The sequence below is a fragment of the Capsicum annuum genome, chromosome 10, assembly GCF_002878395.1.
Source record: "Capsicum annuum cultivar UCD-10X-F1 chromosome 10, UCD10Xv1.1, whole genome shotgun sequence".
Lineage (NCBI taxonomy): Eukaryota > Viridiplantae > Streptophyta > Magnoliopsida > Solanales > Solanaceae > Capsicum > Capsicum annuum.
The window spans coordinates 208,381,253-208,402,297 of record NC_061120.1 but is presented as its reverse complement, the minus strand read 5'-3'; the positions used below and the strand labels follow the sequence as shown (position 1 = coordinate 208,402,297).

General features: G+C 31.1%; 1 protein-coding gene across 1 annotated transcript; it reads left to right on the top strand.

The window, feature by feature from the left end:
- The first annotated feature begins 299 nt into the window (after window positions 1-299).
- LOC107843648 lies at window positions 300-3,546 on the top strand. The gene is made up of 4 exons (XM_016687995.2): window positions 300-769; window positions 2,205-2,315; window positions 3,042-3,122; window positions 3,222-3,546. Exons 1-4 carry the CDS (start codon window positions 518-520, stop codon window positions 3,294-3,296), a joined length of 519 nt encoding a protein of 172 aa, XP_016543481.1. The 5' UTR covers window positions 300-517; the 3' UTR covers window positions 3,297-3,546.
- Window positions 3,547-21,045: the final 17,499 nt, after the last annotated feature.

Sequence of the window (21,045 nt, the reverse complement as noted above, 5' to 3'; positions counted from 1 at the left end):
TATTTTTTTCTCATAATTTTCATCAAAACTAGCAAATTGGGTTCAATAAACACTTGATGGAGACCAAAAATGACAAACTCAGAAGAACCAACAACATAATACCGAGTGAACTTTTACTCAACAACAATAATATATTCATTGTATTTTCATTAATTAATGTCTTGAGAAGGTAAATTCTATGTAGCTCACACCATACCTCAAACGAAAATAAAGTGGTTGTTTCCGATAGACCTGATGACAATCATAAAAGAACCAAAACAATTAAATGCATAGTTAAGGGTACTATTTTGAATCCATCCCCAAACATAAGGGATCATTTTTGTCATTTTCTCCTGTTGCTGGCCTGCCCTTTTGTTCATACTATTAAGCACCAAGCAACAGTAGAAAAAAGAAAAGGTCCATTCCCATTTTCCATCATAACCAAACCCCAAAAAGCAAAAAACCCAAAGCTGAAAAAATTGAAGAAGCTCAAGAACAACAACAAGGGTGTTTATCCTTTTTGAATTTTAGGAAGAAAATGCCGAATCAAAAGCAAGGAGGAGGTAGTGAACAACTGCAAACACTAATGCAATCAGGGCAAATTTCAGGTTCATTTAGCTTTAATGGTTCATTAAGTAAAGAAGATGAAGAGATGTCTAGGTCTGCACTTTCTTCTTTTAAGGCTAAAGAAGAAGAAATTGAGAAAAGGAAAATGGAAGTTAGAGAAAGAGTTCAAGCTCAATTGGGTCGGGTCGAAGAAGAAACCCGACGTTTAGCTATTATCCGTGAGGTTTGTTTCTTTCTTTCTTTGTTTTTACATGAAATTATTACCTGTTTTGCAAAATTAATGTTAATTTCATTTTTTTTTTTTTGTAATTTATTTTCAATAAGCAAATATATTGTTTTTATTTTCCTTTTTTTTTTTTTTTTGCTTTGTAGCTGAGGGATTTAGATTTAAGACTTTTTAGTGTAAAAAATTGTTTGAATTTAGAGATCAGGTAGTGGTAAGCTTTGAATTTTGTTTTGTTTAGAAAAAATTGGGGTGAGGAAGGGAAAAGGGGAAACGGGGAGGTAATTACTAGGTGGGGAATGGAGGCCTTAGTTACCAACGAGGTGAAAGTTCACGTAGTCAATCAATTATGCTACTGAGATTCCTCTAAGCTTTGAACATAGTTTTGTATTTAGATTTAAAAAAAAAAAAAAGAATTTGTGGTAGGAGTGAGTTCGTAATATTAGGGAGAGTGCGTTGTTTGTATCTGTGTCTGTTGTTTCTTGTAGTCTCGTTCGTGGTGTTTTGGTGATGTATGTGATTTCGAATAGCTAGTTTATAGTATTTTCCTTGTGGGTGTCTTGTTCCCTTAATTATCTAGCGGTGTATATCCCTTTTTGTTGTTTGCTTTTATGTTATACTTTTATTTGTCCTAAGCCGGGGGTCTAATTGAGCTACTAAGATAGCGCTAAAATTTGAACATAGTTTTGTGTTTTGATATTTATTTATTTATGTATATATTTTTTTGTAAAAAAAAATTGGGGTAGAGAAAGGGGAGTACAAAGTGGGCAATCGGACCCTGACTAACAATGTGAGAGTTTATATAGCTAATTAACTAAGCTACTAAGATTAGTCTAAGCTTTGAGCATAGTTTTGGGTTTTTGATTTATTTATTTTTGGTTAAGTTAGGGTTGGAGCTAATTAGGGAAATGTAGAATTCTGATACTTGAAAAATTGAAGTGTCAAGTCTGTAAGGGAAAAACATAAGATCTGATCGGTGAAATTGATCTTTTTCAATGAGTGTTTTTATGCTTTACTTTTTTGATTGAATTAACACCATAACATAGGAATTAGTTGGTTAAGGAAGATAATCATGTTTTTGGCCACTTAGTAGTTGGTATATATGGGCATGAATTTGGAAATTGTAGTGATTGGTAAGGTAAAAATCAAGTCTTCTTAGCTCCCGTTTGTCTATAGATTTTAAAGTTAAAACTTGAATCGAGTTCTTGAAGTTGTGATTTTGTAATTTGAAATTGTGTTTGGACACACATTTTACTTGGGAACTTGAAAATATTTGAAGATCAGATTTTCATAGTCTGATGAAAATTTGGTCAAATTTCATGGTCAAATAGATATTTGTAGATACATTTTGAAAATTTTATCCAAAATCTATGGCCAAACGCTAGGTTAGTTTCCAGCTCAGCATATAACTATTTATATTCAACATAATTATCAGGAACTAGAAGCATTGTCTGATCCGATGAAGAAAGACGTTCAAGCAGTTCGGAAGAGGATCGATACTGTCAACAAAGAGTTAAAACCCCTGGGACAGACCTGCCAGAAGAAGGTAAAATCTATGTGCCACTATCTTCTTGAATTGTTGTTCACAAATTTTCCCTTCTATGGATAATCGTTTGTCCCTTTCCGTTTTGAGATCTTTATATTCGTAAGATCATAATAGAGTCCCTTTACTTTCTATTATATTAGTCAAGCGCTAGCGCCCTACAACTAGTATAGTATAGCAGAGCAGCCAGCTTCAAAGCTTACCTGAAACAAACAAGTAGTATTCTAAAAAAAGAGAAAGGTTAGGGGGCTGAGAAGCTCTTGCTTGCTGCTTGCTGTCTACTTCGCGAGCCTTCACTGCCCCGTTCTGTAACTTCCCTTCTTTCGTCCGTCCACGAGGCTGTAAAAAGAGAGAAATGGGCGGCTATCTAGCGGGAGTCTGTTTCGGTTGTATGCCACGAGGTGTCCCTTTCCATTAGCTGATTGTTTTTGTTTCTTTCCTTTTTGGGGATTAGTATGAGATCGTTTTGTTAGTTTGTGAAACTGCCTATGATGTAATAAGTCAAACGTAGTAATACTTACATCCTCGGAGTTTAGAGTTCAGTTAATCAAAGCGATGTAGTTGAAGTCGGGTGTACTCGGTCTAAAAAAACCCCTTTAGAGCTTGTTTGTGTGTTTACTTCTTTTATTTTGAACCCTCTTAGTGAAAATCGTGGCTCCGTCATTGGTTGAAATGTTAACTTGTCCATGCAAGTTCATTAACGTAATGTTTTGGATCTGTCGAATGCAGGAAAAAGAGTACAAAGAAGCTCTTGAGGCATTCAATGAGAAACACCAGGAAAAAGTACAGCTAATAACAAAATTGATGGAGGTAAGTTTATAATTAACAAGCAGTTTGTATTTGGACTCTTTTCATAATTTTTTGATCTTCATATTCTCAGACATTCTTATACGTTCGTTATATGTGCAGCTTGTGGGCGAAAGCGAGAAACTGCGATTGAAGAAGTTGGAGGAGCTGAGCAAGAGCATTGAAACAATACAGTGAATAACCAGTAAAATCTTCCCTGACTAATTAGGCTTGTGTGATGTATTTAAGAAAGTTCTTTTTTATCTATTTATATATGTGTGTGGTGTTTGGTTGTATTTCCTTTTTCTGCTTTGTTGTCTGATCATTTTAGATTTTGAGGGATGATCAGTGTCTAATTTTAGGTCTGTTAAGGGAAAAACCCTCTAATACAGGTTTGTAACTAAAACAAGTCTCAGTAACTATGGATTCTTTTAATTTTGTCTTCTCATCTTAATCTTTTGCTGTGTGGTTAATGTCTCTGTAGCACTAACCAATTTGCATAGATATGTTGGGTTGGTTTGAATGTCTCTTTCAAGTTAGCTAGCTGATAGATTGTTCAATTTATGGCATCCCTTTCTTATGGTACTTGATTTCCTTCTGGCCTTGTATTTATTAACTCTTAAGGCAAAGTCAACTTGTTGATTAGAAAGACCAGTATATCCAACAGGATTTACTCCAGGGGACGGGAAAAATGTTGGTATTGATCCTAAACCATAGCAATAGCAGGACTCCTAAGCTATCGTTCCATGAGTCATGGGTTCATCTTAATAGATTTCTCATAGAGGATTACTGCGGCGGCTACATCATTATTTGATGCACCTTTAACTTGATTTGTAGATTGCTTTTTTTGGCTGATTGATTCGATGTGCCCTTAACTTAATTTAGCTTTTTTGGTCGATTGATTCTTGAAGACAAGAACATGGATAGTGAAACATCTGTTTCTGCTCTCATTTCTTTCTAGTCTGGTTGCACTTGGGCTACTATATCGGCTTGCTTCACTTCTTCAAGCTTCGCCCCTTCTTTCATAAACAATTCTTACGATCAAGAAAATGGATGCGCTATGGCTTTCCATATTTCTTGCTTGCTTTATGGTAGTACAACCAACTTTTGTGTCCAGCTGTGAGTCGATGCTAGGCTGGTCCTCGGAATTCCATTGACAAAGCCAAACTTAAACTAGTTTTCTAGATCTTTGATTCACAATTATGACAAAATCTTGTGCTGACTCTTTTAACATTAAGATGAAAATAGACTTTTTAGTTTGGCTACCAACTCGAAAGTGTACATTTTATAGGATAGTGCTTGTAAGGCATTCAAGGCGTGACTTATTCATGGTCAACAGCTCCCATAATTGGAGTTTGGGGAGGATGGTGTTTATGCAGCCTTACCCCCCTACCTTTTGATGGTAGAGAGGCTGTTGGCTTAAATACAGCTGCAACATATCTTGTATAATCGCACAAACTGGGGTTTGGAAAGGGCAAAGAGACTGTTTCCTATAATTCCTTGGCTCAAAAGAAAAGAAATGTGGGCACATTTATGATGCAAATGAATTGTAGCTTTTGCATTTATGTGTATCCATTGGATCTGGTAAATGAAACGGTACATTGCACAGAAATTCTGAACACTTGAGTAAAAAATGGCAGGACTTGTCATTCTAATGTGCCAAATCAAACACCATATTCCAAATATTTTTTTTAGCTCAAACGGTAATATTGAATGAGATCTACTTCCTCAGTACTATGTGCACGTTGCTACTTATTTTTTTCTTCTTAAATTTGTTGGTTACCTCGACTCTCTACCTTATAATCTTCTCTTCCACTTTTTCTTTCTTGGTTAGTAGGGGAGTATTTGTTTTTAAAACCCGTTTCGTTGGCATATCTTTTGTAAACATTGGATTTTCATGAAATTTGGTCAGTTTTTAGGTGAAATTTCACGTCCACTCACAAAGCGTTAAGTTTTTTTTTTTTCTTTCAAGTAAAATGCACGGCTAAACAAAACTTCAATTTTCAAAACCTATTCTCAACACGTCATCTACTTTATTGTTTTTCAAGTGTTAGACTAAATTTATGATTAAGCGCTAGCTAACGAGAAAGCTTCTGTTGGCCATAAATGTAACTATCCAAATATAACCAAAAAACTATTATGGGCTACTGTTTTACCAATAACATGCGATACAAAATTAATTTCAAAATGGTCCTTGAATTGACAACTCACTAGAAATTGGGGCCATTCATTTCTTCTTATTAGTAGCCGTTTGATCACAATTTTTTTTTTTTTCAGAGTGGAGTTAGAGTTGTGGTTGAAGATGAAGTTGAAGTTGGAGTTGTATTTGGTCATATCTTTTTGAAATTTTTTTTTTTAGACTTTTGAAAAATCTTTTTTTAAATACGATTTTATGTCCTCAACTTTTAAAAATTATCAAAATCACTCAACTAGTAATTTACCTACTAACATACAACCAAATGTTGAGAAAATAATTTATATGTCTCAATTGGTAAAATAATTAACAACAAACTAATTATTATGATTGTTATTCTTCTAAAGTTTGAATAAAAATATCACAAGCACGAGCTAAATAAGTTTATCTAACCATAATCGATTGAATAGAGAAAATATATTTTGATAAATATGATTGATGGATATAAATATATTTTAAATATTCTTAAATTTGTTGATGAAAATTCTTAATTACTTTCACCTGAATTAATTATTTTATTGAATTTGATCTTTTTAAAAAAAATTTACGGATGTATTGAATCTGAATAAATTAGTGCTAATTTTTTGCTTTTTCTTTATTGATGATATTGATTTTCCTTGAATATTTTTTTTTTGGTAAAGAGAACAAACTTTTGTTAAGCTAATTACCACGCTCGTCTCTGTTGAAAAATCCATAAAACCAAATAAGGTAATCGACAATATGGATCGTTACGTTATGTTTGATATGTGGCTTTATTGACCACTATTTAATATTTTATTAAAATCATCATAGCCATTATATGACATATACAAAAAATTAGAATGGCAAGAAAAAAGTATTAAATTTCTCATTTTTAAATAACGTAATGTACTAGGTCTTATATTTCTATAATATAGTTCATTCAAAACAAAAGTTGATATATTTCCGCCATAGATTGTCATTTATTATTTTTTACTTCACGTTAGTAAATTTTGGTTAAAAGAAGAAAAAAAGATTAGAATATCTGTAACAATTAAAAATGATGTTGTACCATAGAAAACAAATAATAATATTTTTTTGGTGGTTGGTTGTAGTTATAAGAGGGGTTTGTGTAAAAATTTAAATATTGGGGTTATATGTAATAATAATGAAAATTGAAAATGGAAGTGGAAAATTGTGAAAACAACAAAAAGTTGTTTTTACTTTTGAAATTCAATTTCGGAATAATTTTTTAAATTTTCATGGACAAACACCATAATTTTTGAAAAAATGAAAAAAGTGAAAAAACAAAAATTCAGATTTTTTTTTTTTTTTTTTTTTTTTTTTTTTTTTATGGTCAAACGGGTCATTATCTCCCTGGAGATAGAAAACTTAGACCAGCATTATTTACTGAAAAAAAAAAAATCAAATTCAATGGGTCCATACAAGACCATATTTAATCAAAATTTATAGTTAGACAAAATTAACGTCCAATTTCAATAAACTAAAGAAAAATTATATTATACCAAAACTTAACTTACGATAACTACTTAAACTTTCAATCCTTTTAAATAATTACATAAATTTTTAATTTTACTTAAAAGCTTAGATACATCACAAAATTTGTACAAAATTGAGCGATGTATCATGTATTCGTGTAAAATTAAGTGATGCATTCAGAAGAATACGATGTATCCGTATGAGCTTGATTAAGGATTTTTGATAATCTTGCAAAAAGTTGAAATATATAATAATTAGCTTCAAAATAATTGAAATTTATGTAATTTTAATATTAAATTAATGGTATTGTAATATTACTCCCTAAACTTGTGGACCCAAAAATATAAAGCAATTGTTGCGTAGCAAATTGACATGCCAACTATTTTAACCACTATAGCACGTTAGGGGAGAGTTGCAATGGGACCAAAACAATAATTAAAATTTCCCCACAAAGGAAGAAAATAGTGTCATGTGAATGAAGATAAGACAGTGCCAATACCTTATTCTCTAGTCATTGACAGGTGGCCTGGAAAATATACGTTAATTATTTTGCAACAATAAATATTTATCTGTATTCTATGTTTATAAAGTATCCAAACAAGAAGACAAAGGCCTTCATCAACAATCATTAGCTTGCTAGATAAATGATTCCTTGTGGATAAAAAGAGAAAAGGAGATTTATTTGGGTGCAACAAATTTATAGCAGTGAAATCTTCCCATAACTAGGTGATGAATGATAGAGTGATGGTCATAAACATACACGTATTTCCACAAAATGAGATTTGAGAAGGATAAAATATACGCAGTTCATACCATCACCTCAGATGAAATAGAGGCCTCTGTTTCTGATAGACTTTCGGCTCAGGACAGATAACAATATGGTAAATAAAAATCACAAAAGCACACAACAAAATGAAATAACGCACTACTAGATAATAGAGGAAACAAGACACCTATAAGATAATACTATAAACTATCTATTCGTAATCATAGGCATCGCCGAAACACCACGAACAAGAAACTTCAGGCAGATACAAACAAAGCACTCTTCCCTACTATTACGAACGAACTCCTACCCACTAACCCTCTAACCTAATACGCGTCTTCCACACCTTCCAATCAAGGATCATGTCCTCTGTAAGCTGTAACTGCTCCATATCATGCCTAATCAACTATTTTTCAAGTTTCATGTATGAACTATTAGGTGCATATGAGTATCATAGTTAAACTATTAACAACTATTTATCAAAATACATTTTAGCTATCAATTGTTTTCTTCTCCTATTTGAATGGTGGTGATATTTCACTTTCAGGTAGGAAAAGGGAGTAATTGATAGTTGAGATTTGTTTTGATAAATATTTAGTGATAATTCAAGTAGAAAACTCATATACATGATAGTTCAAATATGAAACTTGAAAAATTAAGATACTTTAGGTGTGTTTTTATCATCAACTCTAAATAATATCTTGTGATTTGTAGACAAATTCAAGTAATATATGTTGTCGTGTAAATAATTTTTATTGAAAAGAATCATGGCACACCATAAACACTTTCATATAAATTGTCATGCTTATGGATCATTTTATATGTTGGGGCCAATATCTACTGATAAATCCATACCAGTTTCTATCGGGCTAATCCATGAAAGTCAAATGAAACACTAATGATGTCACTTTGTCACTATAGGTTAATTTTCAAAAATATACAACCCAATGCAGTACTTTGCATCCACATAGTTATATTTATATACCTATATAGTATATATACACACATTGAATTAAAGTATATAATGATATATGAAAATGTATCCACTTTGTATAGTATTGTACAACAAATGATCTGAACTTTCAAAATATGTACAAAATGGGCTAGTTCAGATAACAACTGAAAAATATTACCCACTTTGGGAATAAATTTGGGCCAGCTGATTTTGGGCATAAAAAAATGTGGACGAAATAGGCCCGGTATTGGACGTTTTGCCTTTGAAAAGGACTGGCCTTTAATTTGTCATTTAACAATCGAACTTATATCTAGTGGGTAGCGTTCATTAGAAAATGAAATTATGCACGGACATAAATTGTGGAATATTTTGATACAAAAATATAAATTTATGTCCCACGAAAAAATTTATCTGGTGGTATAAAAGTTAGGAAAAAATGCATAAAGTATCAAACTTAAGCATGAAATTACAAAAAATAACAACAATTTTGTTAAATTACATTTTGTAACATCCATAACATTATTTTATGTGGTCCCTACTTTTTATCCACTTGAAGAAGTTACTGTCAGTTTCCCTATTTTCACGCCATTAGCCTTCTCTTTCATTATTTTGAAAGATTTTTTTTCGTTTTTTTCGGCCTAAACGATATCTTCCCGCTCCAATTTTTTTTCACTGTGCACTATTTTAGCGTTAAAGATTATCTTCATCTATTTCAGGTAACTCTTAATTTAACTATTGCATGTTGGCATTTTTTTGGGGGTAAATTTTAGAATTAGCATACTTTAATATATCTCAAAATCAGAATTTAAGGTTTTTGATTTTAATGGCGGAACAAACACCAAAATCACGAACATATAGTGGTATAAGTAATTCGAATTTGGTCTATGATTGTGGACCATCTTTTAGTCTTGGATTAACTCAAGAAGATGTAGTTAAAGTTGTTTCAAATTCTTTACAGTCGAAGAAATCTGAGAAACCGGAGGAGATTAGGTCGAAGTTTTGCAACAATCCGCTGAAGATGAAAAAAATTTTGAAAAAAAAAACGTTGAAGAAATCGCCTTCTCAGAAGGAAAAAAAAATCAAAAAAATCTAGAAGAAAAGGAAAGCGAAAGAAATTGAAGGTTTGACTAAGGTTGATGAGGATATTCAGATCTCTTTTGATGATGATTCTGAAGATGTTAGCGAGGAAGAGGTATTTTTTTGTTCTAAATGTATTTTTGAGTAAAATGTATTTTTGCCCTAAGTAAAGATGATGTTAAAGTTGTAAGTTATATGTATTTTCTTTTTATGTAATTAATATGTATTTTGATGTTATGATGATATTTACTGATTAAATGATGATTTGTGAAGATGATATATGTATTGATGAGGATGTTCAGATATTTGTTGGATATATGTATTTTTAGTATATATGATATGTATTTTTCAGTGTTGGTTTTAGTTTTGATACTATAAAAATACATATGCATGTTAGTTTAAGCTTAAATACTAGAACAGTCTATTGACTATATGTATTTTTAGTATATTTGATATGTATTTTTCAGTGTTTATTGCAATTTTGATATGATAAAAATACATATGCCTGTTAATTGTTTTTGATTTTTATTGGATGATTGATTTGTTGGCTGCATGTTATATGATTCTTTTTATAGGTGATGCGGGATGAAATATTCATTGTCAGAAAACTTCCAAGATTTGCACCACACATGTGTTCTTACAGTGACAAAGATATTTATGAAAGCATACACACAATTTTAAATAAGGAACAGTTTAAAAACTTTTGTGAGAAAAACATTTTTGGTTATTTTATGAAGAAGCAGCAATATGTAGTGCAAGCACAATTGTGCAGATGCGTTATGACGCTTGAGGTGAAGGGTAGTTCTTCTTCTAGGATTTTGATTTGTGCTAATGGGACCTTTCTTAATTTTACTCCCAGGGAATTTGCCATCATAACTGGATTGAATTATGTGTCAAATAGGTATGACTTTATTTTTGACGAGGGTGTACCAAATAGGATAGTTGAGAAGTATTTCAATGGGGCAAAAATTATACAAAAAAGACAACTATTTCTAGCATTCACGAAGGGAGTATGGGGGGAGAACAATGATGCGGATGCTGAGAAATTTACAATCCTGTACTTCCTGCATTCATTTGTCTTATCTAATGTTGAAACTGTGATAATATCCCGTCTTCATTTCGATTTGGTCGATAGTGGAAGATATAAGGATTTTCTATGGGGTTCTTTATCTTTTGAAGATTTGGCCAGAAGTTTGAACAACCGGTTGAAAACTGGTGGTCAATTTTATTTGATTCAGGAAATGCCACTGGCTATTCAAGTGTGGCTTTACGAGTGTTGTTCAAATGTCCCACCAAAGATTGCATTGAAGGTTGATAATCAGATTCCCCGATTATTAAATTGGAAGATGATTGCACCTTGTCCACGCTTTGAGTTTGTAATGAATGCTATGTTTAATGATGATGGCAGGGTTTGTTCTTAATAAATACATATGTATTAATATGTATTTTACAGTATATATATGTATTTTCATTTACAATTGTTTAACAGATTCTTTAACATTTATTATTTACCTATTATTCTAGGTTGTCTTTAAGAACATAGAGCCAACAAAAAAGGAGTTGTCAAAATTGCAAATACCACAGAAGGATGCAACACAACATGAAAGTTCTGTTGATTCTGATGACGACTTCCAGGATCCACCACCAAGAAAGTGCAACGAACATTCAAAGAAGAAACAGAAGGTTGATTCCTCAACACCAGTAGTGAAGAAGCCTTTAAGAAAAAAACAAGTAGATAGTTTTGACGAGCATACCCAAACGAGGACACCAGCTCCTCGTCCTGCAAAGGCTGATGGAATGAAGACACCAATTTTCAAGTCAATTCTAACACGACAGACATCTTCAAAAACGGCGAAAGAAAAGCAAATAGCTCGGGTTATTTTTCCTCAAGTACACTCAAAGCCAAATATTCATGTAGAGAAAGTAACTGTGTCAAAGCCTGACAGTCATGTTGACAAACAAGCCTTTATTTCTAAGAAAGATTTTGATGCATTCCGCGATGAGGTACTTTTTTTTTTGGCAAATATTTTATTTTTCATGAAAAAAATTTTGTATATAGATTTTTTATGAAAACAGGTTCGTCGCGAATTTAAAGGAATTCGTGGTCTAATGAGAAAAAAATTCAAAAAGTTGAAGAAAACATTTTCTCAAAGCAAAGTAAATTTTTTCTTTGAAAATCTTAGTTGATTTGAATATATATACTTATTGGACTGCCTTATACAAATACTACACATTTTGTAAAATAACTCGTCATGTTATTGGACACAATTTTTTCAGGAGCAGGTTGAAGATATTGAAGCTGATAAAGCAGCAAATGTTGATGAGGAAAGGTTAGAGCAATCTGGACAACATTTCAGTCCTGATGTTGTTCAATCTCCGGATAATATTTCTGACAATACAAAGGTAAATATTAAAGTTCCAAATACATATTTATTTGTACTTTTGAATTTAATATTCAAAATATAGCTGAGGTTAATAGACTGTCAAATTTGCAATAGAATTGAAGATTGACTTAGTAACAGTAAATATTATTTGGTTCATTAAAAACACTATAACATGCGACACAGTGTGTTGTTAGTTTTATTCATATATATTTTTAACACCGCATATGTATTTTTTAAAACTACATATGTATTTTTAGTTTTATTCATATGTATTTTTTAACAATGCATATGTATTTTAACAATGGATGATTATTTTGTTATGTTCTATAATATGTATTTTTGAGTTTGATGTTATATATAAATATGTATATTCTATTTCAAGAAAAAAAAAACTTTGACTTAAGTATTAATAGGTTATTTTAATTTGTATATGTATTTGTAGCAACAACATGCAGATAAAGATCCTGAACTTCAAAATATGAATTATGTTGGTATCGAAAAATTACCACAACGATTAAGTTTGGAGGTTGATCAGGAATTGGAGGCAAATTTGCTTGGTAAAAAGGTAAATAATTAAGTTTCATATATATATATATATATATATATATATATATTCATTTGAATTCACATATATAAACAGATACAAGTGCATGTTTGTTTGATGTTTTGATTTTTATACTTGTTTCGTGCACTGTTTTGTATTCTGAATTAATGAATGTTGAAATTGATTCTCAACAATTAATCCCTGATGAGCTTCTCCAAAGTATAAATTTGGATTACTTATATTCTGAGAAGGTTGTTCAACATGATTGTCAAGTATGTATAGTGATGTTAACTTTATCTTCATGTCATGTAATAATCAATATGAAAATTAAATTTTTTCTTTCAATTTTTGGCTGACCAGCGATAAGAAAATTGATGAAACAATTTTGTCTGATTCGCAATTCACAATTCCTGATGAAATGTTACCTAGCCTAAATGTGTATCAAATACAAAACATCATCATACATCCGTCGGCAAACCATCAAGAAGAATCTCATCACGAAATTTTGGATGCAAAAACTTCTGAGACCGTTATTGAAGATCATGATCAAGAATGTATCTAACTATTATATATTTTGACTTTATTTAGGTTCAATTTGATAGAAAAATGTAATATTCTTTTTTCAATCTTTTTGTTAGATCAACAGAGGAATCACTGATTCAGAGGTAGAGCTTGATACCGAGGAGTAAGTTAGAACACCTCCTAATACACAATAAGTAACCAATGATGAATAGAGCGATGAAAAATTATGGCCCGATTCACAAAACACAATCCCAGATGAGTTTCTACCTAACTTGAATATCTAAAATCAAAAAAGCATCATCATTCATCCATCCGCTAATCATGAAGTAAAAACTCCTAGACCAAAGTTAAGGATTAGGCGACCATCAAAATTCAAGAAATCGCCACACACCGAAAAATTTGGTTCAGCTGCTGGTAAGTACAATAAGATATATATAATTTTTTATGTAATATATATTGCAAATACGTTTGTATTTATTAAGTTTTTATATTCTACAATTATATAGGGAGCTCAGCAGGGGTAATACGCATATTCCCCCAGAAACATCCATTTTTATATCACCCGATTGATGGAATAAAAGATAGAAAGATTGTGAAGAACTTCACGGACTGGATTTTTGCGGACCTATTAAAAGCTATTGCTAAGAGGTTGTTCTTTTGAATAGTGAAATTATTTTTTTATATCAATACATGTTTTCATGGTTTACCAAATTCTTAAAATACATAGGAAAGGAAAAGTGGATCATTACAAGAGGGGAAAATCAAAAGTTTCAAAGATGCATTTTGGTGTTGAGACCGTGGAAGACAAAAACTGGTTCTATACGATGGGATTTGCAGATCAGACATGGACAGACTCGGTTAGTATATTATTTTGAAATGAAAATTTTTCCATTTCATCTGTAACAATACTTAAAAATACATATTAGGTTACATTGAAATACATTTGGTTTAACGTGTACGTATTTTTAAGAATTCAAAGTATGATATAGTATACTACATCAAATACTGTTGCATATACTATGTAGATAACATTGTCTGCATGTAACTGAACTTTAAGAATGCAATTTTTGATACACAAGTCATCTAAATTAATATAAAAAATTGCATATGTATTTTATACTTGCATAGACTGTAATATTTAGAATACAATTTTTTTGAATGCTCTAAAGTTTGTCGTATTCACTAATGCAGCATATTGATGTCTGCTTTAACTACTTGAGGAAGAAGTCGAAGTATGGGCCGCACAGTTCGTACAAAAATGAGCCAAACAAATCATACAAATACAGTACAGTTGACTGCAACTTTATGGACGTAATTAGATCGTTGAATGATGTATATTCTATGGATGCTCAAAATCTTAAAGATGGAATGTCAGGAGCACCATCTTATGGAATACATCAAGGGGTTCCGTATGCATGCCGCAGTGCCATGGCATACAATCGAAGACATTTTTATTCCGGTCAATATAAAGGAAAAACATCATTGGGTTCTTGCGATTTTATCATTTTCAGAGAGGTGTATATTCTTGTATGATTCATATGAATCCAGTGGTCATTATACGGCTGTTCTTGCTGAGATCGAGAAAATAGCAAAGATTATTCCATTATGTCTCCAAGCATGTGATTTCTATGTTAAGAAAGGGATTGATCATCAAAGCCATCCAAGATACAAAGACAAAGAATCCTCAGATATGTTTGATGTTTTATTTTAAGATGATTTGCCTCAACAACCTAGTGGAATCTTGTAAGTTTTGAAATTACATATACCAAAACTGTATCTTTGTACAAAATATATTTCACCATTTAATCAATTTTTTTTTTTTTGTAGGGACTGTGGTGTGTTTATGGTTATGTATGCAGAGTGCCTTTCTTATGGTCACAAAGTTATTGCGTCTGAGTTCGATCCTAACACACTCCGTACAAGATATGCTGCACTTTTGTGGGATTATGAAATTCGAAAACAAGAAGCAAATGTCATTAGTGATGTCGAAGCACCCGTGAGGCCTGGAAGGCAAAGTAGAATAACTAGAGTCACTGAAGTTGTTGATGTATGACGGTTTATTGATTTTTGACTTTTTGTAATTTAGAAACTAGTTTATGGATGTAGGTTTTGATTGTACAGACTAATTATATGTTTTGAATTTGTTCATATTTCATGAAGTTCTACCTTTTACGGTGAGATTTTGTTAAAAAATACTTGCGTAGTTTTTGTATTACCTTTACAAATACATATATCGTATAAAAATATATATGCAGTGTTAAAATCAAATATTGCAAAAATACATATGGACCATTCCTAATATGTATTTTAGTATGTTGTTGTTATTCTTTAAAGTTTTTCACCACATTCCTATATTGTTAAATACAACATGTAGTGCTAGATTTAAGGAGTTCAACATTTTACTGTGAGATTTAGTTAAAAAATACATATGTAGTTTTCATATTATCCTTAAAAATATATATGTAGTATAAATCAATTGTTTTTCAGCAAAAAAATACATATGAAATATTAGAAACAAACACTTAAAAAATACAACTGCAACATACCTAATATTCATTTTTATTATATTTTCATTAACTATAATTATAAATTAGGATTTAAATTAAAGTGTAATTTGACATTTATTTACAAAATATATATGCAGTGTTGACATTTTGCTATAAAATACATATGGATTATACGTTATAAATATTTTCCCAAAAAATACTTATTTCGTGTTAATATAAAGATGTTGGAAAATACAAATTGATCAAACCTAATATTTAATTTTTGATATTTGTTCATTTAAAATAATTATACTTGAGAATTTGAATTAAAGATAAATTCGACTTTTTTATGAAGTAATAGGTTTGTCTATAGTTACAAAATACATATGCAGTGATTATATTTTTTTAAAAAAATACATTTGTATTATACATTAAATATTTTTACAGTATAAATTTATATGCAGTAATAACATTATGCAATTCAAACATATATTTATATGTCACATATATTTAAAACTTTGAACAATTACGAATCATATACTTATTTTGTTAATCAAAGTTACCACCTTTAACCTAACATATATTTACTATGTCAAAAATACAAATGAACTGCTGCTTAAAAATACATATGTAATATACAGATTTTGAAACATATATAGCTCCATTATTCAGATATTAGTGTCTTTAATTGTCAAATGATTCATAAATGCATTAACTAAACTGAATTAGTTCATCATTATAAAAAAGAATTTTTTTTTTTAAAGAAACAATACAGAAAAAGAAATGTATCATTTGCGATATTTCCTACAAGAGCGCCTATTGTGATCCTTAGCCCCACAACCATCACATGAGTTGATATTCTTCTTTCCAAACATATCTCGGCCTGATTTTTTACGATCCTTCTTTGCAGGTCTTCCTGGAGGTCTTTTGTATTTTGGAGGCAGTACTATTTCAACAAGTGTGGTCTCTGAAATTATCCAGTCATCGCTGTGTGGCAACGGGTGGATTGGAACATCATATATCTTCAAAACTGTATTTGGTTTAAACAAATCAGAACAGTATGGTCCCTTCTTAAAATTCTTTTTCTCTAACACCGCAAAAGCATGTGCACATGGTATCTCATCTATTTGAAAAGCATTACATGAGCATTTCTTTTCTTTGATGCAAAAAATGAAGTGCTTTTGTTTGTCGTGTACCGTATATACATATTTTGTGGCTGGTACAACCTAACATAAAAATAAAAAAATATTTATATAATAAAAATACATATGCAGAGTACATTTTTACAGAGAAGCCAAATACATATGCAGTTGTTAGTAATTTTCAATACAACAATATACATATGCAAAATACATATTATGTATTTTAAATGTTCATATATTTTATGTTTTATATCTTTTCATTTATTTACAACTTCATGAAAAGTATTTTCACATTGATACTTTATGCATTTTATCCTTTCATATTTATGTTTTCATAATTAAAATTTCCACAAATCAAAAAGGTCATACTGTCATATAGGTACACAAAGCCTCGTTCTCACTGAGTATGTCATTAAACTTTCCAATGAGTGTTGTGAAGGTATATGAAGCCTTCTGCCTATTTGCACAATTTCATTTTGCAAACAGTAATCTAACTTCCTCAAGAAAGTCATAAATTGACAGTTCTCTAGCTGATACAAGCACTCCATTTATTGACTCTACAATGTTTGAAGTCAAAATCCATCCTCTGTGAACTGTTGCATACGACCTAGCCCACTTTTTGTAACCGGCCAATTCCAAATATATCTTCACCCTCATATCAGCTGCCTTAATTTTTTCCATTAACATGTGAAATTCTGACTTTGAATATGATTTGGCCATTGTATAAAATATCTCCGACAATGCATCGTGTGACTTTTTTTTAAAGTTTTTTCACATTACCCCATAGATTCCACATACATGCATAATGTGGAACATCTTCATACACATCACCAACAGCCTTTATGATGCTTGGATTCCTATCAGACACAACATACATGTTTTGTTTAACCCCGTACGCTTCCTTTAGATTCTCGAAGAACCACGTCCATGATGCATCATTTTCAGAATCAAGCACACCATATGTCAAAGAAAATATATGACTTGTATACATAATTCATAATTTTCAGAATCAATCACAACATATGCCAAAGAAAATATATAACCTGCGCATATAAAAAAAATCTGCGCAGGCCGATTTAAATACAGTTAGGAACTGCATATGTATTTATTACAATATAGTTCAATTAAAATGTATATTTTATCTACCAGAAATTGTATCAATTACATATAATAAAATTTATATCAACCTCTCTATCAAACATAATCAATTTTACATGTTTCATTCAGAAAACTTTGAACATATATCTAATTATATGCACATATGTATATATGAATTGGATATATGTATTTTTCAACTCTACAACAGAAAGCCAAAAAAAAATACAACCACTTATAGTAATTAAATGATACTAACCTGCTCCATCCGTTGTACATGCTGTTACAAATGCCCCAGTACACATTCCTCTCAGATGGCTAGCATCAACAACTATGACTGGTCTACAATGATCGAATCCTTTAATGAATGCATGTAGAGCGATAAATACACACAAGAGCACATTATTATCTGTCTTCTTCATTCTTATATGTGAATCCGGATAGGTAGTATTTAGAACATACAAGTATGATGGCAGTTTTCTATAAGATGCTGATGGCTTACCCCTCAATTCTTCTAACGCTCTTTCCTTTGCCCTCCAACATAAAGTGTATGTCAAATCCATACCAAAATCTTCCTTCATGTCATTTTTTATTTCCGTCGCACTGTATTTTCTTTTGTGGTTTTTGAATTTCTGTTTAACCATACCAGCTATCAACATACTAGTTGCATGCACCTTTAGATAGATATTGTCCTTCACCGGGCATGTATGTTGAGGTCTGAATTCTCTTATTCTAAACGTTCTTGTTTCTCCTATTCCTGATGCACGCATTAAAAACTCACAGTTTCTTAATTTGCAAAACAATGTATACCTGCACGCAACATAATTTATTACATTAAAAATACATATCCAAACTAATATTAAACAAGATCTGAGAGATATAGAATGTATGTACGTTTTCTTACTGACCTTTTACTGCGCGTTTGAAACTTCTCCCTAGTTGAATAGTCCTTCATGACTGACTTTAAAATTCTTTTTCTCAAGTAAACCTGGTCTTCCTCAACATGCTTATGATGTGGGTCTGAGATAATCACCTCAACAGGATCCATCTCAAAACCATCTAAAGCTTCTGTATTTTCACAAACCATCAAAGCTCCTTCATTTGTCGTATTTATCACTGTCTCCAAGTTGTTACAGTTGATTCCTATTTCAGCAACACATATGGATGAACTTGCCAAGTTGCTCCCTACAACTTTATCCAAAATGCTTACATATAAAGGAAGACAATTCATGTCTTGTATCAACTTTTTCTGCAATATAAACACTTTTAAACCCATATCGTTATGTATTTCTATCTGCCCTGCATTAGGAGTGATTTGATATTCTATTAGAATACGTTTGATGGTTAAATCCACACTTAAGTGAGATGCCAAAATATCATGCAACTCAACGAATGTGGCTGATGTGCTCAACAGTGTAGCATTAGTGACATATTCTTCGAAGTTCTTTTCGTACGTCCATCGACCAGAGTGCTTCACAAGGACTGGTATGCTTCCCATTTCTAAAATACAGAATACACAAACTATTTGATCAAACGGAAGTAAAACAGGCACCAAACATATTATCACATATACACTTATACTCTCAAATTCCCACAAGCAAAACAAAAATACATATGCAGTGTTTACATATATCGCATATAAAATACATATGCAGTGTTAAAACTAAGCATATCAAACAAATACATCTAGAGCATAACTAATTTGTAATTTGGTATGTTACATTCCAATTTGTCAAATATCCCTTCTTATAACACGCACTTTTCAGATTTACGTGCAAACAAAGATACACAACCAACATCTCAATTAAAAAAATACATACACATAAAATTACCTTAAACTAAAATATTTTTGCAAATATACATTTATATATTAAAATTCCTACAACAAAACAAAAAATACATATGCACCATTACCATTAACAAATACATATGCAGTGTTATCATTAAACACATCAAAAATACATATGGACGAAGATATTTTATACTTTTATCTGGGTTCATAGAATATCGTCAACTTCAACAGAAACATTCGTTCAATCAATTATCTAGTATTTCAAAAAAAAAAATTGACTGTATTTCAATTTGAAAGTTGTTTACAATTATTCTATTGTTAAAACAATCAATATAACAACAAACGATCATAAAAAATAGAGTCGAATACTGATTTTTTTCTCATTGAAACAACTTTAAAGATGAAATTTGCAACAGATACTTGAATTCCAATTTTACTGCTGTCTTGATTATAACTCTAATTTGTTTTACAATTTTTTCACATACAAATTAATGACGACAACCAAAACTTGATAAGCACATCAGTAATGGTAAAAAAAAAGTGAACTGAATAGCAATAATGGTTATGCACCTTGAACAGCAGTAATGGTTGAATTTTCAACTGACAGTTGAATTCAAACAAATATAACAGATGAATCAACAATTGAATTTGATTCAATCGAATAACTGCTTCGTTTTGCCATTGCTGTTAATTTCGCATAAGAATCAGTTCAATTTGATTAAGCAATACAGGGTTGGTTTAGAAGAAATTGAAAAAAAAAATGCAGCTATTAATGGTGAAAAACTGAAATTTGAATTATTTGATTATAACGGATGTCACGTTTTGTAAGTGTTTTAAATGGAAAAGGAATCAACATATTTACTTGATTGGTAATTATACCATATATAGCTCAATTAATTTCAGTTAATTAAGTGCAGTAATTTTTTTGTAGATGTATTTTTACAGCAATATTTTTAAAAAATACAAAATAAAAGTTGTTATAAAATGTAATTATGAAACTGTTACTATAAACCTAGTAATTAGGCTCTTAAGTATGCTACTTGTGAATTTTACCTAAAAGTTATTTGAAACAAAAATATTTCCAACTAAAACACGAGATAACTTCAGCAAATGATACTAGAATTCGAAGGATTGATAAGTGCATGGAACCAAAGGAAAGGTTCACGGGGTTCAAAATTAAGGAACGCTTCGTGGGGTTTAAAATTTTGTTGGAGTTTCAAAGAACTATTTATGTTAGTCAATCGACTAATGCGCGGTTGGGATGAAAATAATTCATTCTTGAGCAGTTGTGGAGCCAAAAATTTAACGAATAATGTGTAAACTTTTTCTCAATTATATTAAGAGTGTGCAAAATTAAATATAGATCTATAATAGCTAAAATTTAACCTTTGTGTGCTACATAATTTTTTGACGAAAAATGTGCATCGAACCATCCTCCCCTAAGGTGGCTCCACTCCTCCGCCCATGTTCGTGAGTCTAGAATTTATCTCATATATCGTAGGGTTTGGCAAAATTTTGAGTAATTTTTAAGT

Bases quoted from the DNA above. Each gene is read 5' to 3' on its own strand.
- LOC107843648 (XM_016687995.2), top strand. From the start codon at position 518: ATGCCGAATCAAAAGCAAGGAGGAGGTAGTGAACAACTGCAAACACTA. The intron at 770-2,204 runs GTTTGTTTCTTT...CATAATTATCAG, and splicing joins GTTTAGCTATTATCCGTGAG to GAACTAGAAGCATTGTCTGA. The intron at 3,123-3,221 runs GTAAGTTTATAA...TTATATGTGCAG, and splicing joins TAATAACAAAATTGATGGAG to CTTGTGGGCGAAAGCGAGAA.